The 27,114-nt window shown below is 41.0% G+C and overlaps 1 protein-coding gene across 3 annotated transcripts in view; it reads right to left on the bottom strand.

The window, feature by feature from the left end:
* The window catches only part of grm5b (glutamate receptor, metabotropic 5b), a 67,560-nt gene that overhangs the window by 38,194 nt on the left and 2,252 nt on the right, over positions 1-27,114 (bottom strand). For 2 of the 3 annotated variants that reach the window (XM_069534672.1, XM_069534674.1), the window contains exons 2-6: positions 21,257-21,655; positions 20,218-20,670; positions 19,596-19,710; positions 9,814-9,888; positions 8,884-9,058 (exon numbers count right to left, since the gene is read on the bottom strand). In XM_069534672.1, coding sequence (XP_069390773.1) covers positions 8,884-9,058; positions 9,814-9,888; positions 19,596-19,710; positions 20,218-20,670; positions 21,257-21,412 — 974 coding nt within the window. In that variant the 5' untranslated portion in view covers positions 21,413-21,655. Of the gene's footprint in view, positions 1-8,883; positions 9,059-9,813; positions 9,889-19,595; positions 19,711-20,217; positions 20,671-21,256; positions 21,656-27,041 lie in introns of all 3 variants that reach the window. The other variant, XM_069534673.1, reaches the window with a different exon arrangement.

The following is a 27,114-nucleotide window of genomic DNA, read 5'->3' as shown; positions in this document are numbered from 1 at the left end:
GTGTTCACAACATTACTGAAATGTCCTTTCCTTATTACCTTGAAGAGCTGTGACTTTAACAAAGCATTAAAGATGACATATTATGCTCTTATTCAGGTTTAACTTGAAATGATTGAATCACTTTCATCACACTGTCCATTGCTGCAGCTCCTCTTTTCAGCCTCTGTCTGTGGCTCCTGTCTCTTTAAGACCCGCCCTCCTGATAAAGCCCAGTCCGCTCTGATTGGGCAGCTCTGTATAAAAGGGTGTGCCAGACTAGCTGCTAGGTGTGCATTATCAAATGTGGCCATCGTGGTGTCAACATTCACCACTATCACTATTCCCAAGTATCAGCCGGACTACTGACGTGGTGTTTCAGGAACCATTTAAAGCAGTGTTCTCTGGGGGGGGGGGGAGGGGCTTCCTTTATCATAGACTTTGGGCTTTTTCACTTTGCAGAAATGTTCCATACACAAACAATCTCTAGGACTCTAGAGGTAAGAAAAACTTTAAAAGCATCTTTAAAACTTTAAAAGCATCTTTAAAACTTTAAAAGGTCTACTCGAAAAAATTTATCTGCTTATTTCCCCCAAAAGTGATTATAATTAACAGCATTTGAGATCACTTGATTAAATAACAAAAACTTAGATTTCATGTTTTTTTGGGTGAGTTATATTTGCATATATCTGAGACATAAGTATTATTCTCACTGTTTATAACTGGGGCAGAGAATTAGAGAAGTTCAGTTAATCAAAATGTTTTCAACATATGGAGAGTTTGAGCTACAGGAAATCTATGGTCGTGGGATCTCTGCAAGTCGCTCTTTCTCAGACAACTATTCATGAGCAGACCATCCTGTAAGGTTCCACATAAGACAGCAGAAATAACTCAACGAAAAAGTATAGCTGTGAAGGAAAGACAAAAGTAAAAGTGTCAAAAGGCAGGTGTGTGTGTGAGGGCACAAAAGAAGCAGACTGGGTGGTGACAGAGAGACGGTTTGAGAGTAAAACACCTGTGAGTTGAATAAAGAATTCTTTGATTTTGGGTAGTTTCACTCCAGCAGGCTTTTGATCGGGTGTCTTGGAGGACTTCAGCCAAACTGACAACACTAAATGAAAGTCAAGGCAGAGTCCTACTGGGGTTTAAAGTGTGAACACATAAACCTGCTGACAGAGGTCTTTGATGTGCTTGACACGTTTGACAGCAAGGAAAAAACTGATCTGAGTCACTTCATGAAATCTCTGGAAAAGAACTTGATGCCATACAAAAAAAAGTCAATAACAGAGACAAACACTTATAAACATCAAAAATTAAACCTAATGAATCGAATTAAAGGCTTTTCTGACACATATTTGTGTAGATGTCAAATATTTGATTTCAGCAACCTTTAAAAAACCCAATTTACCATGAGCTATGTTAACATGTCCCCTTGTTTGATAGTTTAGATGAGTTTGGGATGTCACAAACCTAAGAAACCAATCCTGTCAACCTGTGGGTGGAGCTAAGTAGCTGGAAATGGCTCCTCGGCTGCAGGTGGCGCAGTGAAGGTGGTGAGATGGGGTGCATGGGTGGGGCTATATTGGCCTATTCATAGATCCACGAAGGACGGAGGGAAGGAGGGAAGGAAGGAGGGAGTAGAGTTACATTCAAACAATTTTAAGGCCATTTTTTCATGAAGAAAATTTTGAATATGTAATTTAGAGCGACAAATAAGTTAGATAAGAGTTTTAGTGGAGTAATAAGCAACTACAGTGAGACTTAAACACATTTAACATTTCATTGTCAAGAACATGAAGCTTGTATGTGTGTATGTAGTTGAAGTGCATCTCTGGCCCTGTTCACACCTGGCAATGTAATCCATGTCAGTGATCCAGTTCGCACCTTGTCTGTGTATGTGTTTGGCGTGACCACTTGTGATTGGAGCTCACTTCTTTGTGCAAATAAACATGGAAATCATCACGGACCAAACTCCACTGTCAATGTGTGTGTGTGATGGAGAGAGGGGGTCTGAACAAATCAATGTGTGTTCACAACGAAATGTCATTTGACATGGTTTAAAAGAAGAAATAAAATCAATATGTGGCGGTCAATGTTGTTATTGAGGCGGTGGCCACACATAAATCAATGCATAGGAAAGACTGACAAGTGTAGAAACACTTTTGGTTCATTATGAAACTGTAGCGACACAGAGGACACAGAACTCCTTCAAATGTGGTCTGAGCGATCAGGTCTCAAATGTGTCCTCATTACATCTTAGATGCATTCATCCCTGTACTAGAGCTGACCACTTTTGATGGGATCCCCAAAGAGACAGATGTTTACAGGAGATCTGAACACGTCCACTCAGTGAGCATCCAGCGAGAAGCAACAGATCATCTAATGATCTCATAACCTCCACATAGGACTCACTACACTCAAACTACAGACCGTATATGGACTAAATGTGGACGTAGACGCCAGTGTAGACTGAAAGTGAGGCCAATATGGAAGTGCCTGAAAACTGTATTCTCTCGAATGACCAGTAGAAGGCCTCTCCACTGGTTACAGAAGAAGTCAGTTTCTATAGAAGTCTGAGAGAAAATGAACTTCTCACTAGAATTATGACGTCAGTAAACACTTTGAACAAGGAGTTTATTGTCTCTATTGCTAGTTTTCACCCCCTGTCCTTCCAAACATGGTTACTTCTGGATTTAAAATACCACGATGGCACTGGAGAAAATGCAAAATCAGGAGGCTTCAAAAACCAATGGCTGACGACGAGCTTAGTTGCCACACATGCAGCATCACGTGCTTGCATAAGATTCACAAACTCATATTTTGGCAAATAAGCATTGACACTGAACTAATCTCCTCTGTCTCCTTCTCTCATGCATCAACACATTCAGTATTTTCACTGTGTTTAATTAACAGTCTTTTACTGCAAAAGAGCAGAATTAATTTCCATTGCTTCAACAATCAAATAGCACAAAACATCTCTCATTTCAATCAAGGTTAAATTAAAAAACATTTCACAGCACATCCACTCACAGGCTGGAACAGACAAATGTGTGTGCATGTACATTGTGTGCCAGTGTGTATTTGTTCAAACAGATAGATTCCAAAACACAGCAGTGATTCTGAAATTATGCTCATGCTGTGAGCGATTTGCTTTTCAGGTCTGAGAAGGAGTCTTTTATAAGCAAGATATATGAATGACACACACTCTGAACCTGTTATCTCTGCTCTCTGCTCTCCTCCCAACATCTTATTTTCCATTCCTCTCCTCTCTGAATCTGTCCTTCCTCCTTTTCTCTGTTTCCCTACTCTGCCTCCACCATCCTCTGATCCCCCTTTCATACCCGTGCAGGTGTGCGATCCGCTCAACGTCTCTTCCAAAGACACCACAGTGACGTCTCGGGTCGCTCCGACGTTTGGCCACTTAACCGCTCTCTTTCAAATTTCTCACAATTTGAAACCCCATGAAGGTGCCGTCTTAACAGACAGCTGCGGAGTCTCGTCGGAGGCTAGGGGGGTCTGACCTCTGTTAAACGATCTGTTCAGGGATCTCCGTTCTCAAACATCACACTCTTTACACTCTGACACAACGCAAACAGCTGGATTCAGTGACAGGCGTTGAGAGACGATGAGATTAAGTCACAGATGAGAGGCGGAAGAAAAGAAGTGGTACGGGAACAGACTGACTGATAAGGAAGAAGAGTCACAATGGACGAGAGGGCAGAGAGGTCGTAAAATATCAGCTCAGACATGTTCAGGCTCTGATATGAAATTCAGTGAAATGACCATTAGCATTACCAGTAGGATCTTTTTCAAACGGTGCTGAATGTAACGACTGCTGGGCATCAGAAAGCCAGTCACACACTCATATAGAGATGCACCCACACATGCACAGAGCCATTCACATAAACACATGCGCATGCGCCGCATGTCACCCCAGCTGCTCGGCTGGATTCATCCAAATATGGTCGGGGATATTTCCATGGCAACAGCAGGCAGAAGGGGTGCAGACTTGTGCGGGATGAGAGAGAGAGAGAGAGAGAGAGAGAGAGAGAGAGAGAGAGAGAGAGAGAGAGAGAGAGAGAGAGAGAGAGACAGAGAGAGACTGCTTTTTGACTTTTGATTCAAACTATTCTCTTTCAGTTCATTCAGCAGCACACACAGAATATATCTGCCTCTTATGACCAGCAGACATTTCTGCCAGGGTTACACATCAGCTGCTACAGAAATGCAACCTTACACTGCTTCATCCGTGAGGTCTGAAAAAGTTGCATACATTGGTTTTGACCCGAAATGCAGGTGTTAACCTGGCTGATATTTTTTGGGGTTTTCGGTGTGGACAGTGGATATCTGAGCCAAGACTCCTTCCTCTGTTCACCGTTTCTTTTATCACAAGTCAAAACGTTTCACCCCTATTTTTCACTCTATATTGCCTTTCAACCTGCCGGGAACGTAAGCCTGCTCAAACGTAATTGGTCAAACTAGAGACAGAAACCAGAAGATTCTGCATATTCACATGTAGAATCTGTATAAAGAGACAATGCAGGTGCAGACTTTGTATTTACACTTTCTACAAATGTCGGAGCCGCTCTTTGTTTTTTAACAACTTGTGTCTCTTCAGCAACAAGCACAGTGCAGAATGTTTCCCTGAGACTTGTTGTAAAACAGCTGCAAATGACGAAGTGCAGCCTTTTATAAATAGCACAGATGGAGTGGACGTACAGTAACAGGTGAATGGCAGATGGGAAACATGTCAAACTGTAATGACTCAACATAAAACCCAGTGATGTTGCTGCTGTGAACTGTCAACCATATGATAAGTTATAGCTATTATCACTGGATGCCCTGCCTGGGAAATGGACTGGATTTATTGTGAGGATTTGCGAGTATGTTTAATTCCAGCTGCCTGATCCAGTGAGCACTGTGCTGCATCTATACATTCACTCCATAAAAACATAGTGTGGATTATAGATTTGTCTTATAAACACAATCTGCAATCCTTCTGTAATATGTCATTTAGAGGATTAAGGATTTGTGAAGATTTTTTTTGACTAACAAGTCAGAGAGCATTTGTCCATATTTGCCTCATTTCATTGAGGCATTATCAAAATCTGTGTATTGAGAGTAACACACTACAATATGTAGTTAATGGAGTAGCTTGTATGTATGGTTATAAAACATGGGAGGAGAGATTGCAGCATTTGACATTTTAAAGTGGCGGCTGAAACATATGATACATGTCTGTCATAAATATAATCTCATCTGAATTCATGAAAAGATGTTTCACTGGGACACAGAAAAGAAGCTGATTTAGAGAAAAGCTAACTGATCATGACAGCATGTGCATTTGTCTTTATAGTCGTGTGTGTGTGCGTAAGTGCTGGGTGTGATTTTGTGTCCCGAGTGGCTGTAGATATTTATCAACCCAACTATTCATTAATGGGTCCGTAGCTGCTGCTATCATGAGGAATTATTGGACAGAAGCAATCGATATGTCCAAGCTGTGTGTGTGTGTGTGTGTGTGTGTGTGTGTGTGTGTGTGTGTGTGTGTGTGTGTGTGTGTGTGTGTGTGTGTGTGTGTAAGTAGTTAGCCTAGAGGCCTGATGTGGGTTTTTAGGATTATTTCTAGAAAAACAAGAGAAACCAAGTGACAACATATAGTGGGCAATTTTGTACATAACCCTATAACCTTCACTGTACTATATATTCTTGACTATAAATGTTGCATTAATGTAGTTTAGTGTGAAATGAACCCACTGTTACTAACTATGGGTCCATATACATCACATTTTAATGACAAAATACCTTAAAAAATACAATATATTTACTGCAGAAAGTTGCTGAATTGATCAGTTCATTGGAGATGTAATGTATGTGAGGGCCATTCCAAACCCTCCCATGGTTTGTTTTTTTGCAGTGTGAAAACACTTTTAAGGATTTTTCAGACTTTGGGGCAGTTGCAGGAAGCTGAGATAGCATTAAACAAAGGAAGTAGAAATAAAGCAGGATTGCTTGGAGTCTTTGCCTCTGGCAAAATAATGTTTGATAGATGAAGACATTCAGTTTGCTGGTAGTATACCTTAATTATATTAAAGTGGCAACAACATTAAAAAGGTTCCATCATTTTTTTCACTCGAAGGGAAAGATCTCCACATGCACTTTGTTAAAAACAGTTAGCGAATACAATTACCAAAGCGACAACATGCCAACGTCAGAAGCGTGCCCATTTGCAATGTTAAACATAAGTAGAAAGGACGTAGGTAATGACAACAGGACATACGTATGTCAAACAAATGTCTGATGCTTTTTGACAAACAGGAGCGTAAGAGTAAGAGTGAGAGTACAAGAGGTTTCTACGAACATTAACTGTGTGTCAGGGCAAATTCATTAAATTCAAGTGAATTAGCAGCATTTAATTCAGATCTGTTAAGACCACAGTGTTCTGCCCTCAGTAACTAAATAATCTGCTTCATGATCATCTGCATGCTCTTGTGGTAATGTAATTATCCTGGTGTTAAACGAGTGTCGGCCCAATCGGACTGATAAGACGTTCCTATTGCAGACCACCAGTGAGCGGGGCGCCCACCCGTGACCATCACCAATTTAAAACTAAGCTTCATTATGATACTGACACTAACAAGGGCAGATATTCAATTAACGGCCCTAATCAAAACAGACTGGCCAGAGACGGAGCAGTACAGGATGTGCAGCAAGAAAAACATCCATTTCAACAAGCCATTAGGTTTTATACTCAGCCTGAGAAAACTGTTTTCTTCACACAAGTGGACAGCCAAATGGTGAGAGCTTTAGTAAATTTAAAACAAATTTCACTTAATTCAAGAAGTTCTAATGCGACAAGTGACCATAAAGAATTAAGAGAGACTGGTAGACCTATTAAGATAGTGTTGAATAATTAAATTTAACTGCTGGAACAAGTTCATTCTGCAGTTTTCTTCAGTAGTATTCTTGGATATCAGCTCAGATTAAATACTGAATAACACTTCATCTGGTCGAAAGTGAGAATGGGAAAGATTTTATGTGGAAGAAGAGGAACAAACTGCACTGGCTGAGCCAAATTTTACAAAAATTAACCTTAACTTTGTTTATTCAAATATTTTCCCTTTTTTTAATGATCCTATTTGGTCATTTCCAAGTCTCCCAAGTTGTTGTCACTGCTAATTTTAATGTTGACTGTTGGGAGGAGTTTGTTAGTCTTGTGTTTAACCTGCAGTTTGATGTGACAGAGGTAACCATTATCCCCTGACCCCACTCTTTTATTTGGAGTCACTCTAAAACACTAAGAAAACAGAAAAACAGAAAAAAGTAGTTGGGCAACAAGGATGAGACCCTGTATACCCTTCAAACCACTAACTGGGTTTATTCGGATGCAGAGAATCTTAGATGTACCACATAGCCTATGACAACTGACCATTAAATGTTGTAGTGACATATTGTTGCCTGCACTGTTAGGCACACAATGATCTGTGCGTGTTGTTAATAAGTTTGGATACAACTCAGAAACTGTATATAAAGTTAGACGACATGACATTATGTCAAATGCATTTTTCTCAAAGATGTTTTGTCATTTAAGGTACTCCTGATTACACTTTCCAATTGGTCGAGCACATTTATAGGTGGGACCTTGATAACATGGCTCCACTGTACTCAAACGCACATTTGCTATATTTGTTAGAGAAGAAAAGTACTGTTGGGAGCTTCTCCTTGCTGGTTTTCGCTGTTATTTGTCATGAACGTGCTGTTGTCGTGAACAACGTCACTTAAGTTGATGAGTCCCTGACATCGCTGCTACAGAACACAGACATAGAGAGAGATATTTAAACTGATATCATGCATCAAAGCCTTTGTTTTATACAGATAATGGGCACAACTTTAAATAACATGACAGGATATCAAAGTTATGACTGTAGTTGATTCAGGTTTGACTGTCAGGACAAGATTTCTCTCTGTTTTATGCCCCCTCTCTCTAATAAAGGATAAACCCAGCAAACAGGCAGTACAAGGTATGATTTAAAACGTTACCTTACTCTCAGCAGGACGACGACATTGATGATGATGATGATGACAGTGATGAAGATGATGAGTAGGATGAGTATGACGACAACAAAAATGATGCTGGCAGCATTTTAGTTTCAGAGGAGACCACTGGAGGGAGAGTAGAACATAATTGAATAGAATTATATTTGTGGCATTTTGATGGAAATCACACCACAGAGCTCCCACTCTATTCAATCGATTTTGTCCTCTGCACATTGGCCGGCATAGGTGCAAAATTATTATTCATCTTATGTTAATTACAGTCGGCATGGCAACCAAAGCTCAAGAGGCTTAGGAGCAACTTTAACACACACAGATGGAGATATAAATCCATTTGGAAGGTTATTTTTGCAAGTGAATTGTAGGAGGAATTCATCTAAGTGAGAACAGAAGCTTTATGTGAAAACCAGCTCCAAAATTCAAAGTGTGTTTCTGTGGCAGTTTAAAGGGCAAAAAAGTCTCCTGCTGTAAAGAGCAGATCACAGTTTATTCTATTTTGGAAGAATTAAATACCAGTGTGTCTCTTTGTGTTTATGATCAACCAACATTTTCAACATAACTTTTCCACCCACAAGATGCTGAAGTTTCCTGGTTCAAAATGAATTTGTTTAAAGTTTGAATTAATTACAGTTCTTGAAAACACGTAATATAAACAAAGCAGACTCATTAACCTCAAGTTAGAAACTGAACAGATTTACATTTTTTCAGTTTCTTTCAGGGAAACGTTTGAGGCACAACAGCACTATCAGTCACACTCATGTTGGGACGTGTGCAGAATAACATGAGAGAATATGAGCACCATTGTTTGTCAAACACAAGGTTGAAGTTAATTATTAACTCATTAGCTCCACTGACCTGCCGATGAGCAGGAACTCTCCGACCAGTCCCTGGCGTCTCATGGCCATGAGGATGTTGCGGACGGTCATGCCTTCACAGAAACACGCCACCACCCTGGCCTTGGGCAGGTGGGCCCTCAGTCTCTCCAGCAGCCGGTCGAAGCTCTGCTGTCCAGCATTGCTCCAGATTTTGCCTGAAGAAACGTCAAATGGTCTGTGACTGATCTGATTTATTTGGACCGCTGTTTATTTATCTGTTGAGGTATTAACTTTCATTTAATGTTGTGTAAGTTTCTGGATTGCAGATACCAGCAGAGTATGCAAATCTCTGTACCAATCTGATACCAAGTTTTTAAAGTATATTAGTTTGTGATATTCTTTTCCAGAAAATAACTTCTTCTGCTGCGCTGTACTGCCTCTGGTAAATACTGTTTTTAGAGCAATGAAGAAGAAGTGAAGCATTAGCCAGAGCTATCAGCAATTTGGCAATGTTTCACACTGGAAAGAAAAATGCAAGTGTGTAAGGGATGGAAGACTTCAGTTTCAAGGGGGTGCCACTAGTGTCAATCTCATAAAGCATACTAAGAACCACTTCTATAAAGTTAGAAGCATTCAGCTGTTCAAGTTTTTGTGTTCTTTAAATGAACTGGTGTCGGATTGGTGCTCGGGATCTGTAATTATGCATAATGAAGGGATTGGAATCGGAAAGGTAAAAATAGTATTGGAACATCTCCAGGATAAGATGTAAGAGACAGTAAATTAGCAATGTTCCTTCTAATGCTGAGCAGCACTTAGCTGTGGACATAATGCTTCCAGTTGTACATTTGCATTGACCTCTTTTGTGTTTACTTATACACCTTCTAGAATTAGATCCAGTTTTTTCTAAAATATCATTCCTGTAGTTCTTTGGGATTGATTGTTGTTGAATTCTCGGAGGATAGTCTCTCACCAGAATGAGCGATACAGATGCCCTCCTTGGCTGCCATGTCCTTGAACGCTTCCATCCCACTTTCACCGTAGTTGCCTGGAAATTCAAAGAGAGGGTAAAGGTGGGAGGGTTTTAATCAGTTCAGTTTAGTGGTAGAAATAGAAATAGCTACTAAGAACATTGATGAATAATTCTATAGATTCTATATACTGGACTGTAATATTTGACTGATTTTCAGATACATGCCCACTGCAGTAACCCACCTGCTACTGTACTAACCATAAAAGCTCACATTTATGTCAAAGAAAGCATCTCCCCACTGTGGCACCCGTTTCTTTGCCAGAGAAAGTGGGTGACCTGGAATTTATGCTAATGAAGCGCTGTACAGTCACTGGCAAAGAATATGATAGGATTCCCCTTTTTATTTTCTCCTCCTCTCCCTTCTATCCTTCTCTTCTCTGTGTTTGATGAAGAAACAATCAAACATCTCCTTTTCAAATCTTCTTTTTTCTGGTGTTTGTTTCTCTTTCCTCACTCAATGACATTGTTATCGCTAATGTTACCCCTTTTTTTACTGTGTGTTATCAATAACAGAAAGCAGCCTTATTAGACATTACTGATCATTGCTCTACTGAGGTTGATAAAGAGAGGGAAGAGGAGGTCAAATGAGAATAGAATGAGGGAAACGGTGATAAAGGGATAGAGATGAGAGAAAAGAGGAAAAGAGATGGTGAATCACGGCAGGGGAAGAGGGGGGGAGGAGAAAAGAGAGGAAACATACAGAGAAGGCAGAAGAGGTTCCACAATCCCTGACCGCTGCAGCATCACAGTATGTGTGTGTGTGTGTGTGTGTGTGTGTGTGTGTGTGTGTGTGTGTGTGTGTGTGTGTGTGTGTGTGTGTGTGTGTGTGTGTGTGTGTGTGCGTGTGTAGACGGGCCAATGATGAGTGTGGTGGAGCAAAGTGTAAAGTCCTGTAATTAGTGTCTCAGTGAGAGGGGTGGGAGACAGATGGTACAGAGTGTCCTGCACAAACACACACACACACAGACTCTGTCTCACACACAAACACACACGCACACAATCGTACTGTTACCATCATCAAAATCGATAAAGCTTGTAACCTACTTCACTCTGGTCTCTACAGGGATTTGTGTGTGAGACGCCGCTCTCTCACACTGTAAGCTTGTCATGTGTCTCTTGATCGCTCCATTCCTGCCTCTGAATTTCTCAAACACACATGCACTCTCTCTATGCAACTTAACATCACTGGCACACAATAATACACTTACGCGCGTACGCCTCTCCGCACAAAAACCCACCTACGCACACACATTCATCAGATACAGCTACAACCAAAGAGAAGACAGTATCTATCCAGTCTGTCTTCTCTTCCTCGCTGCTGCAGCACAACACTAATTTGATTTCCTGCTTAATTTCCTAATCTCTTGGCAAATTAGAGGAAAATTGATGATCATTAAGGGATTTAAAGCTGTTCTGATAGACAAAAAAAAACTATTGGGAAATGGAACAATTAAATCACTCTGGATTAACAGCTAGTTATTGCTAAATTCAAACCACCGAAATTTGAGTTGTTGAAGTTCAGTTCTGCACTGCTTCCATCAAGCATTTGATCCACTCACATTACCCTCTCTGATTTTAGTTTTCCATTGGACTTGACGACACGTCACCACTTACTGCCACTACCTAGAAATGAAGCTTAAATAACCTGGACTCATTTAGAGTCTGTGATCGAGGAGTGCAGCCAGGGCGTCAAGGTTCGCCCGATACACGAGCTCAACCAATCGCTAGTCAGTCTCAGCTGTCAATCATGGAGTTTTACCCCATTTTTTACCCCAAAATTCACATCAGTGAGAAACAACAACACCTACATTGCCACACAGATACAGATAATGTTCACAACTTTAAATAACATATGACAAGATATCGAAGTTATGACTGTAGTTGATCCAGGTTTGACTTTGTCAGGACAAGATTTCTCTCTGTTTTATGCCCCCTCTCTCTAATAAAGGATAAACCCAGCTAACACGCGGTACAAGGTATGGTTTAAAATGTTACCTCAGCCACCAGGGTTTGATCAGAGGGCTTTGGCTTTTATTTTTGGGAAGAATCCATGTAGTCTTTCTTTATATATGCTCTCACCTCTACACAGTACTAGGAGCCATTGAGCCCCAGGTGACCATCCACCTTCACAGTAAACGATTTCCTCGAACTCTCTACACTCATTTCGTAACTTCCTTGGTTTCTTAAACTGCCATTGAAACAAACAACAACTGGGACCTCCACGTTCACAGCTGCTCTCTGTGTTCCTTCTATTGTTTACCCCTCAGTGATTTTTTATCTTTTGATGCTCTCCATTTAATCACTATTTTTAAATCTTTAATTTCAAAAATAAAACAAAGAGAAAAATAACAGCTTAGAGTGAACATTTTCAAAAGACATGAAAAATTAAAAAGGACAAAAACCTCAACGCCGTGTGTCCCTCTTGCACTTCTACCCTCTATTCTTTGATCTCTCATCATCTTCTTGTTATCCATTTGATGTATTACAATAAATTGCAATATTCAATCAAATACAAAACTAAAGTGTCTTCTCAACACTTTCTCAGGAGCAGCAAAACAGGCAGGACAAAAAAAGCAAGTGGTTCTGTGTTGCTTCTCCTCTTGCTTCCTTCCCTCGCCTCTCTCCCCCTCTCACTCTTCCTCCATTACTCCTTTCTTCTCAATTACCATCCTCATCCTCTTGTCACTCTTATCAGGTCTATTACATGCAATTACACCCCCCCAACCTCGTCTGCTTCCTCTTTTCAAGCGTCATCCCTTCCTGTCATGGCTTCACCCAGAGAAAAAACAACACTCAGTTCCCTCTTCTCTTCTTCCTCCTAGTCCCTCTGCACTTATCCTCAATCCTGATCAATGCCACCACTACCCTATATAACATCTTGAGTGTTGCAACAATAAAGCACAGTAAAACCTTGGGGCAGAATGGTTCACCGACAGTTCAACAAGATAACAGCAGAGAATACATGGACACAACCTTCTAAGCTTCCATCATTTTCTTATTAGAACTGTGTGTGTATCAATATTTTTGAACCTTTTAAATCTGCACTGACTACAGTGGATGATCTTCTGCTTGCTATGGATTCAGATTTGACCTCTTACTTGATCTCACTGCAGCTTTTGATAATATAGTTGATTTTATACTGCTAGACTTTTCAGGCCTGGCTTTCACTTGGACAAAGTTTAACTTTATCCCCCAAAAACCTTTTTATGCTTATATTTTGGGATTTGAGATACAGAGTACCCCAGGGCTCCATTCTTGGCCCTTTGCAGCTTTAATGGAATTAATTTCGTTCATTCATGTCATCCAGATTGGACCTTTGTAACATTTTGTTTTCAGGCCTCCATGGCCATCCCTAAAAGACCTATGTTCTGAAAAACAGCGCAGTACCCTCAACTCAACTTACGGATTTGAAGCCTGAGTCTGCGCAATAGTGAGGTATCACACTGACTAATTATATTCAACTGTTTATGAGTCAGTCTCAGCTGGCAAGAAATGTGAAAAACAACATAATATTTATCTTAATCTTCAAGTAGTATTTGACTTTTTAGCTAAGCCTATGTCCTACACTTACATGGAGAGGGTCTATGACCTGTACTGCAGCCAGCCACCAGGTAGAAATCACTTTAGCTTCACTTTTGGGCAGATGATATTTCATCCATCTTTATATAGAGTCTATGGTCCAGGTTGTCTCCTTCTTCCATTCTCTATTTTGTCCTCTCCGCCCTGTCTTTCCACTCAGGCTTTTTGCATAGGACCATCAGCCATTCTGAGACTCTCACTCTCACTCTCCCCGTCTGTTGATGGCTCATTCAAGATGTTTTTTATCTAGATCTTCATCCTGCAGGAGTGCCAGCCTCCTCCTTGTCCATCTCTCTCCCCTGTGTTCATATTATCCTCCTTATCCTCTTCTCTTACTGTGTGTTTCTTTCTGCTGGAAGTTGTAGTCACAATCACTAACTTTGTTTTCTCTAGCATACATATCGCTGCATGATACATTTTCTCAGTTCTATCCCTGGAAGCCATACCGCAGGACGTTAGTAGCTCAGTTCAAATCACTAATGAGTTGAAAGGACCTAAGGGATCACTAAGCATTAGGACTTTTAGACTCTGTCTTTTTAAAAATCAGCACTTGGATACATTTTCATATTATCTTATTATATATTCGTATCTATCTTCTCATGCTTTTTGCAGTGAAAATAGCTCCAGGCTACAGACATGATACTTATTTGCAGTTTTATGGCCATAACCATGGTTCTCTCCGCAAGTGTACTTTCCCCCGAGCTCCACTAGTGCAGTGCTTTTATTCTATACTGGGGAAACTCTGAATCTAAAAATAAACTAAGTTTGTGCCCAGAAATCTTACTTTCTGAACTTTAAACAGTCAAATAGAAATTCTACACAGTCACTTTCAACAACCTATGTCTGCAACCAGTATTTTTCAGTGCAGATAAGCATAAGACCCACACCAGACACCGGTTTATATTAATCCAGAAGGAAAGAGGTGCAATGGTTGATAGAAGAAAAAAAAGAGCAGTTTAGTAATATTGCACTGTATGGCTTTTATTTAAAATTGGGAAGAAAATTTCATATTCAAACTGAAATTACCAGTTTCAAATCAAAATACATTCATTCCAGAATAGCATCTGAATGAATGACCTGGCTCGTGATCCAGGCATTCACTACCAGTTTGACCAATTGCATTCCCTCTTGACCCATCAATAAAGTAAGCAAGTAATATCACATTGTTTTGCTAAAAATGCAGGACACTAGTAAGTAAAGCCACCCTGAGCAAACAATCAAAATACCAAAGCATCTGAGATGCATCAGTGTGTGGAAGTGCTTTATGTTCTATCTTTATATACAGTCTATGGTTCTACCCCATAGACGACAAAGTACAGAACAAAGGTAAGGCTGTTTGTCGACTTGGTACCATGCAACTGTCAGAGGGCCCTGTCACACAGACACAAAGTATCTGTGGTTAACCTTTACTTCCTGTTCACTTCCAATGTGTGTGAGCATTTAAATGTTTATGATTTAAAATTCCATTCAGTCCACAGCTGAGTTGTAAGATTAAGGGAAACATTCCACACTTTGAAATGAAAACCCACAAAACCAAACTCACAAATATAAATCCTTTGCAGAGTAAATGATATAACAATCAATGGCACTGCACATACTGCCAAACAGTACCAACCTGTTTCACCATGGCACAGCTCAGAGTGCCCCCCCTCCCAACCTTTAATAATTTTGTCAACAGCTGTGCCGACAGGAAATCTCTATTAAATACTCCCTGGTTGATATCATGGATGGAGCCTGGGAGGCAAGATGGCTGGTTAAACCATCTATTTAACTTAAAAGTCAATAAACTGATTCCTGAGTTCCTGAATATGAGTTCTGAAAACTGAGCCTGCGTCAGTTTGATTCGATGAAGTCATGTGACCCAGACTCATTAAACCACAGAGGAGCTCTTGTTTAATGGAGATCCACCTTCACTGGCCCATGAACCCTCTTTATGAATCTTCACCCTGATGCAACACTGCCAGAGATGACGCCAAATTCAGTCATCCTCCTCTCCCCCATTCATTATTCCTTTCTCTACACTGATTCTCCCAACACATCCCACTTTCATCCTCCTCAATCTCATTATCACAGTTAAAAAATCAAAGAGCATGTCAGGGTAAAGAAAAAGAGAGAGAGGGATGATAGGAAAATAAAAGGATGAAACAGCTGACGGAAGAGGGAGAGAATCAGTGGTGTCAGGATAAAAACAGCCAAGACAAACAAAAGAGAGAAATGAGAGTGAGAGTAGAAAGAAGGTTGACATCTTGATTTATTGACAGATTGATCCATTTCTGTTGGTGCCACCTGTCACATTTCATGTCAATAAAACCAATGAGCTGAAGTGAATTAAACTGAGTGACACAGAGAGAAATGAGAGAGGGAAGCTAAGAAAGAGAGAAGAGACACAAAATAGAGGATGATCATCACGATTCTCTTGAGTGAAATTTTAAAAAACAACCGCAGCACAATATGCACACGCAACATTTGATGATGGTGGATTAGAGGAAAATGCTGATGGAGCGATGGACTATTGCATCTTTTCCCTTAACAGCGCCTGGTGGAACAGAGGAGCACTGTAAACCCAGGCTGGTCTCCCTGGGGTGCTCTACAAAGCCTTTATTCTATGATCTGTAAGACTGCTTCTCCTCTGCCTGTTGAAGCACAGACATCAATGTGTTGGAATAACACTATTCCCCTTATGGTCGATAAATCCCATAGATATCAGCTGTATGAGTATGACTATGAAGTCTGTCGTAATTTGTCATTTGCATTTACACACATTTGCATACACTGTTGATTCATCTTACATCTATAATGGCTCATTCTATACATTTAAATTAGCGTTGGTGAATTGAAAATGTACCACCCTGGTGTTCTAGGCCTCCATCAACCAGTGCAGTTTGTTGGCCCTTCGATTTTTTTCTGGACGCATTTGAGGTCACTGCGACTTTTGACTCAGTAAATCTTTGAGTCCAAGTGACAACTGGTCAAAATTTGTAGGCTCTAATGTTTGTGCCAGATGTATTTAAATTTCAAGAAACATAAAGGTTATGAACAAAACACACACAAAGGAAAAACATTCCCAATATATATGAGAACATGAGATCACCATGACCTTGATTACTGATCTCGGACCACCAATATCTAATCAAGTGAAGGTTTGTACCAAATTTGAAGGAATTCGTTAAGGTGTTCACAAGACCAAAAAAACGTGTCTTGTATGGTCACAGTGATATTGACCTTCGACCCTTGATCACTAAAATCTAATTTGGTGGTGAAGTGTCTAGTTTATCAATGGGTCCAAGTGAACATCTGTATCAAATCTAGGGGAAATCTCTCACAGTGTTCTTGAGATATTACATTCAAACTGCAAAAAAGGTGGTTTGTGAGGTCGACTTGACCTTGACTATTGACCTTGGGCCACAACAATGAATTATGTCAATCCATGAGTTCAAGTGAAAGTTTGCACTAAATTTGAAATGATTCCCTGGAGGTCTTTCTGGGATATTGCATTCACCGGCAAAAAGGTGTTTTGTCCGGTTACAATGACGATGACCTTTGACCACCAAACTCTAATCAGTTCAGTTTTGTCCAACACTTTCGTCCAAATTTGAAGAAAGTCCTCAATGTATTCTTGAGATATCGCATTCACAAGAAGGTGACGGACAGATGGACAACCTGAATCGCTTGTAGGAAACATAAAAATAAGCCTGACTTAGACAGTGTCTCTCAGGTTTGCAAACATGGGTATTATGTTTGAGGACGGGATTTTAATGTAATCTCACAGCAAGCTGCTCCCATTAAAACACGTGTAACAGCATGACCCTGTTGTTTTGTATGACTGAGCTCAAGAGTTTATACATGTCCATCTTACACCCCCAGGAGGAGCACAGGGGCTGTGCATCGATTTTTAGCACTGCAGCCAGATACTGTCAAACCCAGAGAGCATGTAATCTCCCGATGAGAGAGTAATACTCACGGTATACTCCCCCCAAATATTATTTCATTATTTCGCTGTAATTACTCTGTGATATTACATGTATTATTCAGCTTCTTGCATATCAGTTTCCATAATCTCCTGCCTCGAGATGCAAAATGTTAATGCAGAGAATTAATGAGTCGCTGTAAACTTAAGCCCCCTCGACCATCTTTCTCTGAATCTGCAGCTCCGGTACACTCTTATCTATCGCTAGCACTGCACACATACACACACACTTGTACTCTGTCTTCTGTGGTTTTCTGGCACTGTAATCATTGCCTACCCTATGCTCTCTTTCTCCCACATCCTTCATACCCATTTTTCTTCCTCCTTTTCCCCTCAATAAACCCTTTATTTCCTCCGTTCCTGTTTCATAGTCCTCCCCGCCTTCCCCTCACTCTCTCTGCCTCTCTGATGTCTTTCCTATCCCTTGCCTCTGCTCGTCATCACTCCCTCTCTCTTTCTGTTCCTCTCGCTTTCCTCCCATCCCTTCCTAATTCTTTGCGTCTCCTCTCTTTCCTCCTCCCCCACCCTCTCTCTCTCTCTGGCTCTCAGCGTCTGAGAGCGATTATGTTGTAGGAGGCAGCGGCCGACCTTGAGGACCAGTTCCAAGGTCAAACACACCTGTCTGAGGAAATAAAAAGACCAATGCTTTCCTGATAAACACACAGCGGTACACACACTGACGAGTACTGTCGCAAACACTAATGCCCACACACACTCCATGTCTTCCTGCTAAGATTAATAGCAGCACAACAGCAAGGCCACATACACACACACACACACATATACATTAGATATATGGAGGTCAGTCTCATGAGAATGCAGAAGACAAATGTTGTTTCTGACACTATAATGTTATAGATATGCAGGGTGATTTTTCTGTGATTCAACATCTAAACAAGTGTAGACAGATTTGAAAATATAGTTTAATACACATGTGAAGAACTGTTGCTAGCAGCGTTTAGTTTGTTGTATTCAAATCTCTCATGATGTTAATGATTACACACATCATTTATAACATGAACCTGTTTTGTTCAGTGTGTTTACAGGATTGAATCAATTATAATCCAGTGCTTCAAATATTCTGCATTTACATGACTTAGTCAGACATATTTATTTATTACATTATTTATTACATCAAATCAAATAATGAGCATTTTTGGCACATTTTCTAAGTTTGAAGTCAACGGCTGCATCACATTTCATTTCTTCCTCATCACAAATTCCATACACCCACATCTAATTCATTCTCTACACTTTAGCAAACATTTAGTGCACACATACATGAACACCTCTAGCACCTCTCACACACACGCACACTTCATCAATTCAAATGCTGTCCTCAGGCAATGCCAGAGGCATGTGTTTGTTAGAGGTGTTCATGTACGTGTGTGTGTGTGTGTGTGTGTGTGTGTGAGTGAGTGTGTGTATTGCCCTTTATCACACACCAGGTTCAACAAGACAAACACACAGTCAGTGCATTGTCCTCCACTTCCTGTAGCTGTCACAGTGTTTACTGCGGAGGCACCAGTAAACCAAGTGACTCAACCTGTGAACGAGTGAGAGAGTAAACCTTCATACATCTTTTCCATTCCTCTATCATTCTGAAGCTACTGGCTCATATTATGTTGAGTTATAAGATACTTTGAGGATGATGACACACAACGCTTCTTCTTCCTTTGATCATGCTCTGTTGCACAATGTCTGCTTTACCCAAGACACTTATTTCTGGCCCCATGGCAACCACCTGTTCTCCCCACTGCTCATCCTCTGTCCTCCAGCCATTGCCTGCTGACCTTCTCTGCTGTTTTATGAAACTTCCACCTCATCAACTTCTTGGCATCTGGCTAGTTTCAACCCAAATTATCTGTGATTTATTTTATATCTCATATCCATCCATGAGCTGAAAACTAATGTATTTTAAAAGCACCTCCCTCTCTGCCACAGTGCAGCACAAACCCCTCTCCCTCTTTCTTCTTGTCCTTTCTACATGTAGTGCTGCTGCAAATAAAATAAGCGGACAAGATATTCAAGTAAATGCCTATGAGGAGCCAAGCACATAGCACCGAGACAGAGAGAGGAAGAGAGAACAAAACAAAAAGAGGAGAGTTTGTGCAGGCAGGTCGGAGCTAAGAAGAGAAGTTCAAAACTCAGAGACAGACTGTGTGGGTAGTTGTACCTTCAGTGTGTATAGCAGACACGTAGCTCCAGTTGTATCTCTTGACAATGTCCACCATGGCTCTTGCCTGTTGGGCATCTGAAGGCACCACCCGCATAAAGTACTTATAAAGGCTCTGAGACAGTGGAAATAAAATCAATGAAACGTTGAGTCATACAGGAGCTTCTATAATATCATTCAGTATAAATCAGTTAGTTATATAGTTAAAATTAAAATGTAATCGCTCTTCAACGAACCCTAAAGGCTCATTAATGCTCAACATCATATATATATGGTAATTTCTTATTTGTGCAGGTCTTCTGAAAGCTTATGGATACGGACAGATAAAACAAAGCAGTACCACTGGAAATCATGGGGGGGCAATGTAGGTAGGTATTGTTTGTGGCCGTGAGTGTTTTTTTGGACAAATGAGAAATGGACTTAAGAGTTAGTGGGAGTCTACAGGTATACTTTGCCTGGACAAAGGGAGGAACAGGTACATGGGGAGTCACAGTTACACCATTTGAAACGGACGCATCTCTTTTCATACTTAAAGGCAGCACAACTGAGCCTTAATATGCATGTGCCTACATCTGCACTGCCAGTAACTAGCAGTAATTTGTTTAGAAAAGCATGGTCTCACCTTGTCACTGAGGTCCATACTGGTGGCAGAGTAGGCAATCTGTGGTATGTTGAACAGCTGTAGAAGGTTCTGAACCTGGATGGCCACTGAGCTCGACCCCGGTCCAATTAGCCCTACTATAGGCTTCTTCCCCCGCATCGGAGTGGCAGAGGGGTCAGCGCACTTCATTGTCGGTCCTCCGCCACCTCCGCCACCTCCTCCTCCTCCTCCCCAAGAGCCTCCTCCACCCCACTCCTCTGCCTCATCAGAGGAGACAAGCGAATCCCGTATGAACTCGATGCTCTGCTCCAGAGCCACGGCCGAGTGCCAACACGAGTCCCGGATCTCACAGCCCAGGCTGATGTTGGGAAGGATGTGCGGGTCACTGTTGATGCGATCCAGCGTGTGCATCATGGCTTCCACCCTCTGGATCCCATACTGCTCTCGCACTGCACCACACTTGCGCTCGTGTACCTGCGCAGACAAGACACAATCAATCAAAATACATTTGCAAGAACATTGAGGTAACAATGTTGTCAATATGCTGACATACTATTAATGGCATCTATTACTCAGACACAAACATTGAGACACATTTTGAAAATGAAGATTTAAATGGCTGAATCACTGTGGACTAAAACTGGTTTTATGTTCACATGGCTTCCATGTTCAAGTAGTGATTTTTTTCCAGTTTGCAATTATCTATAATGAGATGGAAAAAAGCTTAAAAGCCAGTGGGGTCAGCTAATGGAGGCTGGATGTTCATGGACTTACACAGAGGATCCCATTCTACAAATTGGGTCCTAATAAGCAGAGCAACATTATGACTCTGCACAAAACATTGAAATTGTAATGATGCTGACCATCAATGATGCTGACCATCATGTCTCAACTCTGAGAAAACTTTTAAAAGAGCTTTTTTTCAAACCTAGGTACAATGACACATGAAGGTCAGTGGAAGTGGAATCTGAAAATGTACTGTCACAAACACTGAATTCCTGTAATTATGTCACACAAAAACAATCCTGCAGATATACCCAGGCACAAAAACACAAATTACCTTGTCAGCAGGAGGCTGGTGATGGACGGAGAACAAGGCTCCGATGATGATGTCGCCAGGTATGTGTGCTACAACCCGCCGTTCGTTGGAATGGGCGGAGCCGGCTTGATCAGGCCTCACCCAAATGGACAGAACTAGCAGCAGCCAAAGGGTCATCTTGGTCCCGTAAGGTAACAGAAGGAGCAGCAGATGTCAGAGCAGTTTTATCGTGCAGAGCCGTCACAGGGAACTACTTGTCCGACAAACACTTTTCCTCTCCATGGCAGGAGCTTGGGGCACAGAGGAAGTTTTTGAAAATGGTTGATTGTTATATTCCTTCCTCTTCACTCGTCTTTCTTTCCTTCGGCTTTCAAGATGGCACCATCACTGCAACGGCTGAGACAGGTGCAGCAGTGCAACCTGGGGAATTCAAAAGAAAATCTGGGCTAAGTCTCATTGGCTGACATAACTTCGGGCTCCCCCAATTAGAAGACAGTCTCCATAGGTGAAACAGGTGAAAGAGACATGATCGCATAAACCTGTGAGCAGAGAAGACGCTGTTAGAATTTGAAAATCTTTGCTGCTGGTGGATTCTACAAAGACACGAAACACTAAGACAGTAATTCATTAGTTTGACCTATGTTTATTTTATACAATCTCTGTCTGTAGATACATGTAACTGGGAAATAAAAATTGCAATATCACTCAATGATTTTCATATTATTTCTTTTAAGTTTAAAGACTTTTTGCTCTTAAGGGAAGGTTGTGGTTTGAAATGCTTTATGAGCAGAGAGTGACAAGCATTTAATAGACAGCAAAACATTTGACAAATCTGAGGTCTTCCCTCCTCACAGGCCTGAGCTCATATCTGTCACTTGACGCCATGTTTACATGCTCACAAAGCAAATGTCAATCTCACCATACTTGCCAGTTAATTAACATATGGGAACAAACTGCTGCATATGAAATCAGTATAATGGCCATTGGAGAGGCCATTATAGTTCCCAACATATTGAGAAGTGATTGTTTGTTCTAGATGAAGGTTAATGAGATGAGTGGAGTTCTGGCTCTAGATCAGTATAATTGATTTACGTATGGAGGTATTACAAACACTACACCAGTCGTCTGGCCTTGCCCTCTTCTTCCTGGGGCTCTATATCACTGTAACCGAGTACAGTCCCCACTATGTCACAACAATATTAATACCCACAACAATCACACCTCAGAGCTGCAGTGAGGAGTCTTTGGTTTTATACAGCACTTACTCTTAGAAACCACGACACCAACAAGGTCACAGAAAACCTCAGGCTGCTCCATTTTTCTCTTTTATTTCTTTTTTAAGTCCTTTATGATTCATTTTACAGTTGAAAAGCCAAGTGATGAAGGTATGTTTTCACCCCTGTCTCTCTGTTAGATGGTTGGTTGGTTTGTTTGTTTGTCAGGAGCATTACAGAGAAACTCCTGAATGGATTTCCACAAAACTTGGGTTAAGTTGCAACCTGGGTACCGTAGTAATGTTATTACTTTAATACTGGATTTGGGGTGTTCTATCCAAATCGAGCTCCTTGCATTGCTTTCATCAAAATTCAATTTCATCACAACACAAAGTTTTGGAGTTTGTATTTCACGTTGAAACGGCAGGGACATTGTCCGGGTCAGTCAACAGGATAGTGTCCCAAAACTTCATGCAGGCAGGACGACGTAACGCATACATTCTGCTGTGCTTTTGTTCAAATTGACAATTCTCGTCTTCTATGTGGATGGTACTTCTTTATCATCCTGACATATAAGTTCTTCCAGCTGTGAGTCCATCACATGTTAGAAACGTAATCAACACGCTCACTCGCTCTCTGTAAATTTTCCGGATATTAGACGAGGGGGCTGACAGGAAAATTTCCGGGAAATGTGTGCAGGCATCACTGGTCGTCTGAGAGCCTCTTAAGACAACGTCACCTGCATCCACAATTACATTTGCCTTGTTGTTATAAAGTACATAATTCATGTATTTAATAAAGTGCAAACAGTGAAGTAACAGTGAAATATACCTTTTGCAAAATGTGAGAAGTCAACCACTAAGTGGATGATTCAAACACATGTACAGGCAACAAGATACACAACAAACATACTGGGTTTAACACTCAACCAAACTCCCTCGAGTAAACTTTCAAGTAGCCATCCCTCTGCATTAATGGCCGAGCTTTATAAATTGCTTAACCTCACAGCTTCACAAATACTGTTCCTTGACGGCAATGGAGCAATGTAGCTGACTGTAAACAGCAGGGAAGCTGGGACAGTTTAGAAGGCAGAGGATGGCATCAACTGCTTATGCAGAACAGAATCAAGGTCGTGACAGGGATGTCGGTAGTTAGTCGTGTGGGGGGAAGGGGAAGACGGGGAAGACGGAGAAAACGGAGGAGAAAAAGGTGAAGGTGGGGTGTGGTGAAAATCTAGAAATGGAGGATGGGGATGAAATAGTGCTCGTTAGATGAAGGGACAGAGGGTGGGAGGATGGAGAGAGGAAGTGGGGAAAAAAAGGACATGATGGGGATAGAAAGAAAGGGGGAGTGTATAGAGGGAGCGTAGAGGAATAGAAACAGAGACAGAGAGGGAGATTAAAGAAAAAGCAGGAGATTGCGATAAAAAGAAGCATCAGGGGACAGAGAGTCTGACTGAATGTAATTAACATGACAGTGTCAGGATGGTAACAGGATTGACTGCTGCAGCAAGACTGAACAAATCAAACTGAACTCAGCTCTCGCTCACACTCACTGATGCTATTCTGTCGCTTTCTCCCTCTCTATGTATCTGTTGACACACTAATGTAAATATTCAAATTCTCCTCACTCACTCCGACAAATGTCCATAGATACATCCATCTAATAATTCCAGAAATCTGTGTCTATATGTGGCCAGCATATCTCTAGAACCTTTACATCTTAGTATACACTTTCTGGAGTTCGCCTAAGAAGAACAGTCTAACGTGTTCGGGAAAATGTCCAGAACTTTCAAGCAACAGAAAAAATACACGTAATACAGGAAATAGTATAGATTTCAGTCCATGTCTGAAATCAGCTTCAGTCACATACACAGTGTGTCTCTGTCACACTCCCCCCTCTGTGTCTCTATCGCGTTGCGTGGGCTTAACTGTAGATGGAAAAGAAACAGAAAATCAAATCCTCATTCCCTAAACAAACATCATCACACACACCATTAGACAGTTATATCTCTAGTTCTACCCAAACTACGCACAGGGGCATTTTAAAACCTTCCAAATCAACTTGTGCACAGACGTAAAGCACACAACACAGGCAGGGACAAACACTCTACCCTCCTGTCTGCTTTATTCAATGAGTTTCATTAGTGCTGATACACTGTTTTATTGGTTGGGAAAGCATTTAATTTACTGCTCGTTAAACACGTTAAACTATTATAACTTATTAATAAAAGAAAAAAAATCCACACTTAAAAACAGTCATGTTCTGCATGAGAGATATTTGTGTTAGTGACACAAACAGTATGAAGATGGCCCTAACAGTAAAGCCAAAGTGGCTTGATTTCCCCCTGGTGGTTGGCTGCAGTACAGGTCATGAATCCAGCCTCCTCTATGTTAGTGGATGGGGCACAGCCCAAACTAAAAACAACACGTCAGATACATTTATCTCAAAATTGGTTACTGTCATTTTAGGTAGTTCTTATCACACAATGTTTGTTTAAGAATATTTTCCGGTAAGTTTGGTTTTAATTGGTTAATTGATGCTACAAAAAATGAGGTGAAACATAATCACTGACTAAAACTGCTAAAACTGACTTGCAATTGGTCGAGCACGTTTATCTGTGGAACTTCGATACCGTGGCTCTGTGACCCTGATCGGTACGACACAAATTTTTGCTATACAAATGATGGTACTGTTCGTATCCATTTAGAGTGGAGATGCGTCGTCCTTCTTTATATACAATTAATGATGGGGTAGGGGGGAGCATTTATTCATCTATGTAGAATGATTTAGACTATAAAACTTTACCGACTGAATATTTTGACTGGTTACACAAGGGGAAAAGAAAATGTGCTACACATACTGACCACATTTATTCACCGTACATGCAGGACAATGCAGACGTGTTCCCAGAAGCTAATAGATGCGCATTAACCCACATTATAGGGGAAGGGTCTTTGTTCTGTTAAATTCTCTACAGGCAGTGTTAGGATAAATAATGACTACACATCTATGTTATAGCACAAAGTTTGTGGAATTGAATTCTTAAGAGAAACATATGCAAATAGTTAGCAACACCATATCATTACTTTCTGGCAACTAAAATAGGTCATCCTGTTTTTTCTGAACACAATTTAAGGAAGCAGCCATATTTTGGGAAGGTTTTTGCTGAGTGGGCATGTGACAGTGTTTCTCCATGTGCCTCGTGTTCCCACGTGTGACAGAGGGACTATTTTTTGCACTTGAGCCCCAGAAAACAACAAGTTTCAGTATGTTTATTTTCAAAATCCCTAATTATTGACTTTTTATATTTATTATCTCAGTTCCTCAGAGGAAAGAACATCATGAAAACTAAAGGACACATTCACATTCAGATCTCTACTGTATTCTATACTCTTGCTCATAGTGACAGAGTTGGGAGATTAAGACAAAAATCCTCTCAAAATAAGATATATAATCAGATATAATCAGATATATATATAACCATTACAATAAATGTCATATTACTATTTCTTATTTCTGCTCCTGAGTGAATGTTGTGGTTTTAAAATCGTCTTTATGAGCAGAGAAAGATAAACGCTTGACAAACAGCAAAACATTTTACAAATCTGAGGTCGATCAATGATGTGTTATACCTCCTCACCGTGCACAATGCATCAAAATAAACATATATTGAACTTCTTTATATTGCTATAATGTGAAAATTATTGTTTTATCAACCAGCTCTATAGTGACGGCTCTTCTGTTGCATATCCTGACTGCAGCAGGTAATTGGATTTTTTATTTCTGTCAGTCGGGTATGGAGCTAAACAAGACTCAACAAACACACAGCATAACAAATGACCTTATCAAACAACTAAGGGCATCCAGATCTCTCTAAAAGCCAATGACGAAGCAGATATATCGGATATCCAACAAGTGTAAGTCAATGTAAAACATGCTGCTGAGCTCCCTCTGCCTCAGTGGTACATGTATAATCAGTGTTGTCAGGAGGCACCGACAGGACTTCACCTGCTGCAGCGACAACAGACGAGGTGTGACAGACACAACTCCCCCCTAAACAAGCTCTGACCTCAAATCACTTCACCCTGCAGCGTCTCTGGTCGTCGGTTGCCCTCATCCCCACTCAATGCACATGTATACAGACCCCATATATCGCATCCTCAGTTAATGACGGACTGCATCTCTCCAAGGAGAAATCAGAAAATTAAATCCAGAGACAACAACAATGACTGGCTGGTGCAGCGCAGCATCCGTGCAGCCGCACTGGGAGATCTCACACACTCACACGCGTTTTACGAGCGAAAACATGACAGAGACACGGTGTGAAATGAACATGGCTCCAGCATGCGCCGATGAGAAGCGGCTTTCTGACGCCTCTGTGTCTTATTGGCATGACTGGATGTCCCTGCGTCTGTGCAACCGGCTGCTTCCTTTAACTAGGTTGCCATCACCACAATAACCTTCCATCAAGGATAACTAGTCCACATGCAACTGCGAGTCCCCTGCAGGGATGTTGCAATAACAATAACTCACAGACAGGACAAGTGTCTGCACTGAATCCTCAATGAAAGCTTCCCGGTGACGCTTACCTCATGGGGGACCTGCAGCCCGTGTCTTCCCGGTCCAGGTTACCACAGGGGAGCCGCTGGTCCCAATGTCAGA

This window comes from Paralichthys olivaceus, chromosome 11, assembly GCF_024713975.1.
Source record: "Paralichthys olivaceus isolate ysfri-2021 chromosome 11, ASM2471397v2, whole genome shotgun sequence".
Lineage (NCBI taxonomy): Eukaryota > Metazoa > Chordata > Actinopteri > Pleuronectiformes > Paralichthyidae > Paralichthys > Paralichthys olivaceus.
This window is presented reverse-complemented; position numbering and strand designations above follow the sequence as displayed.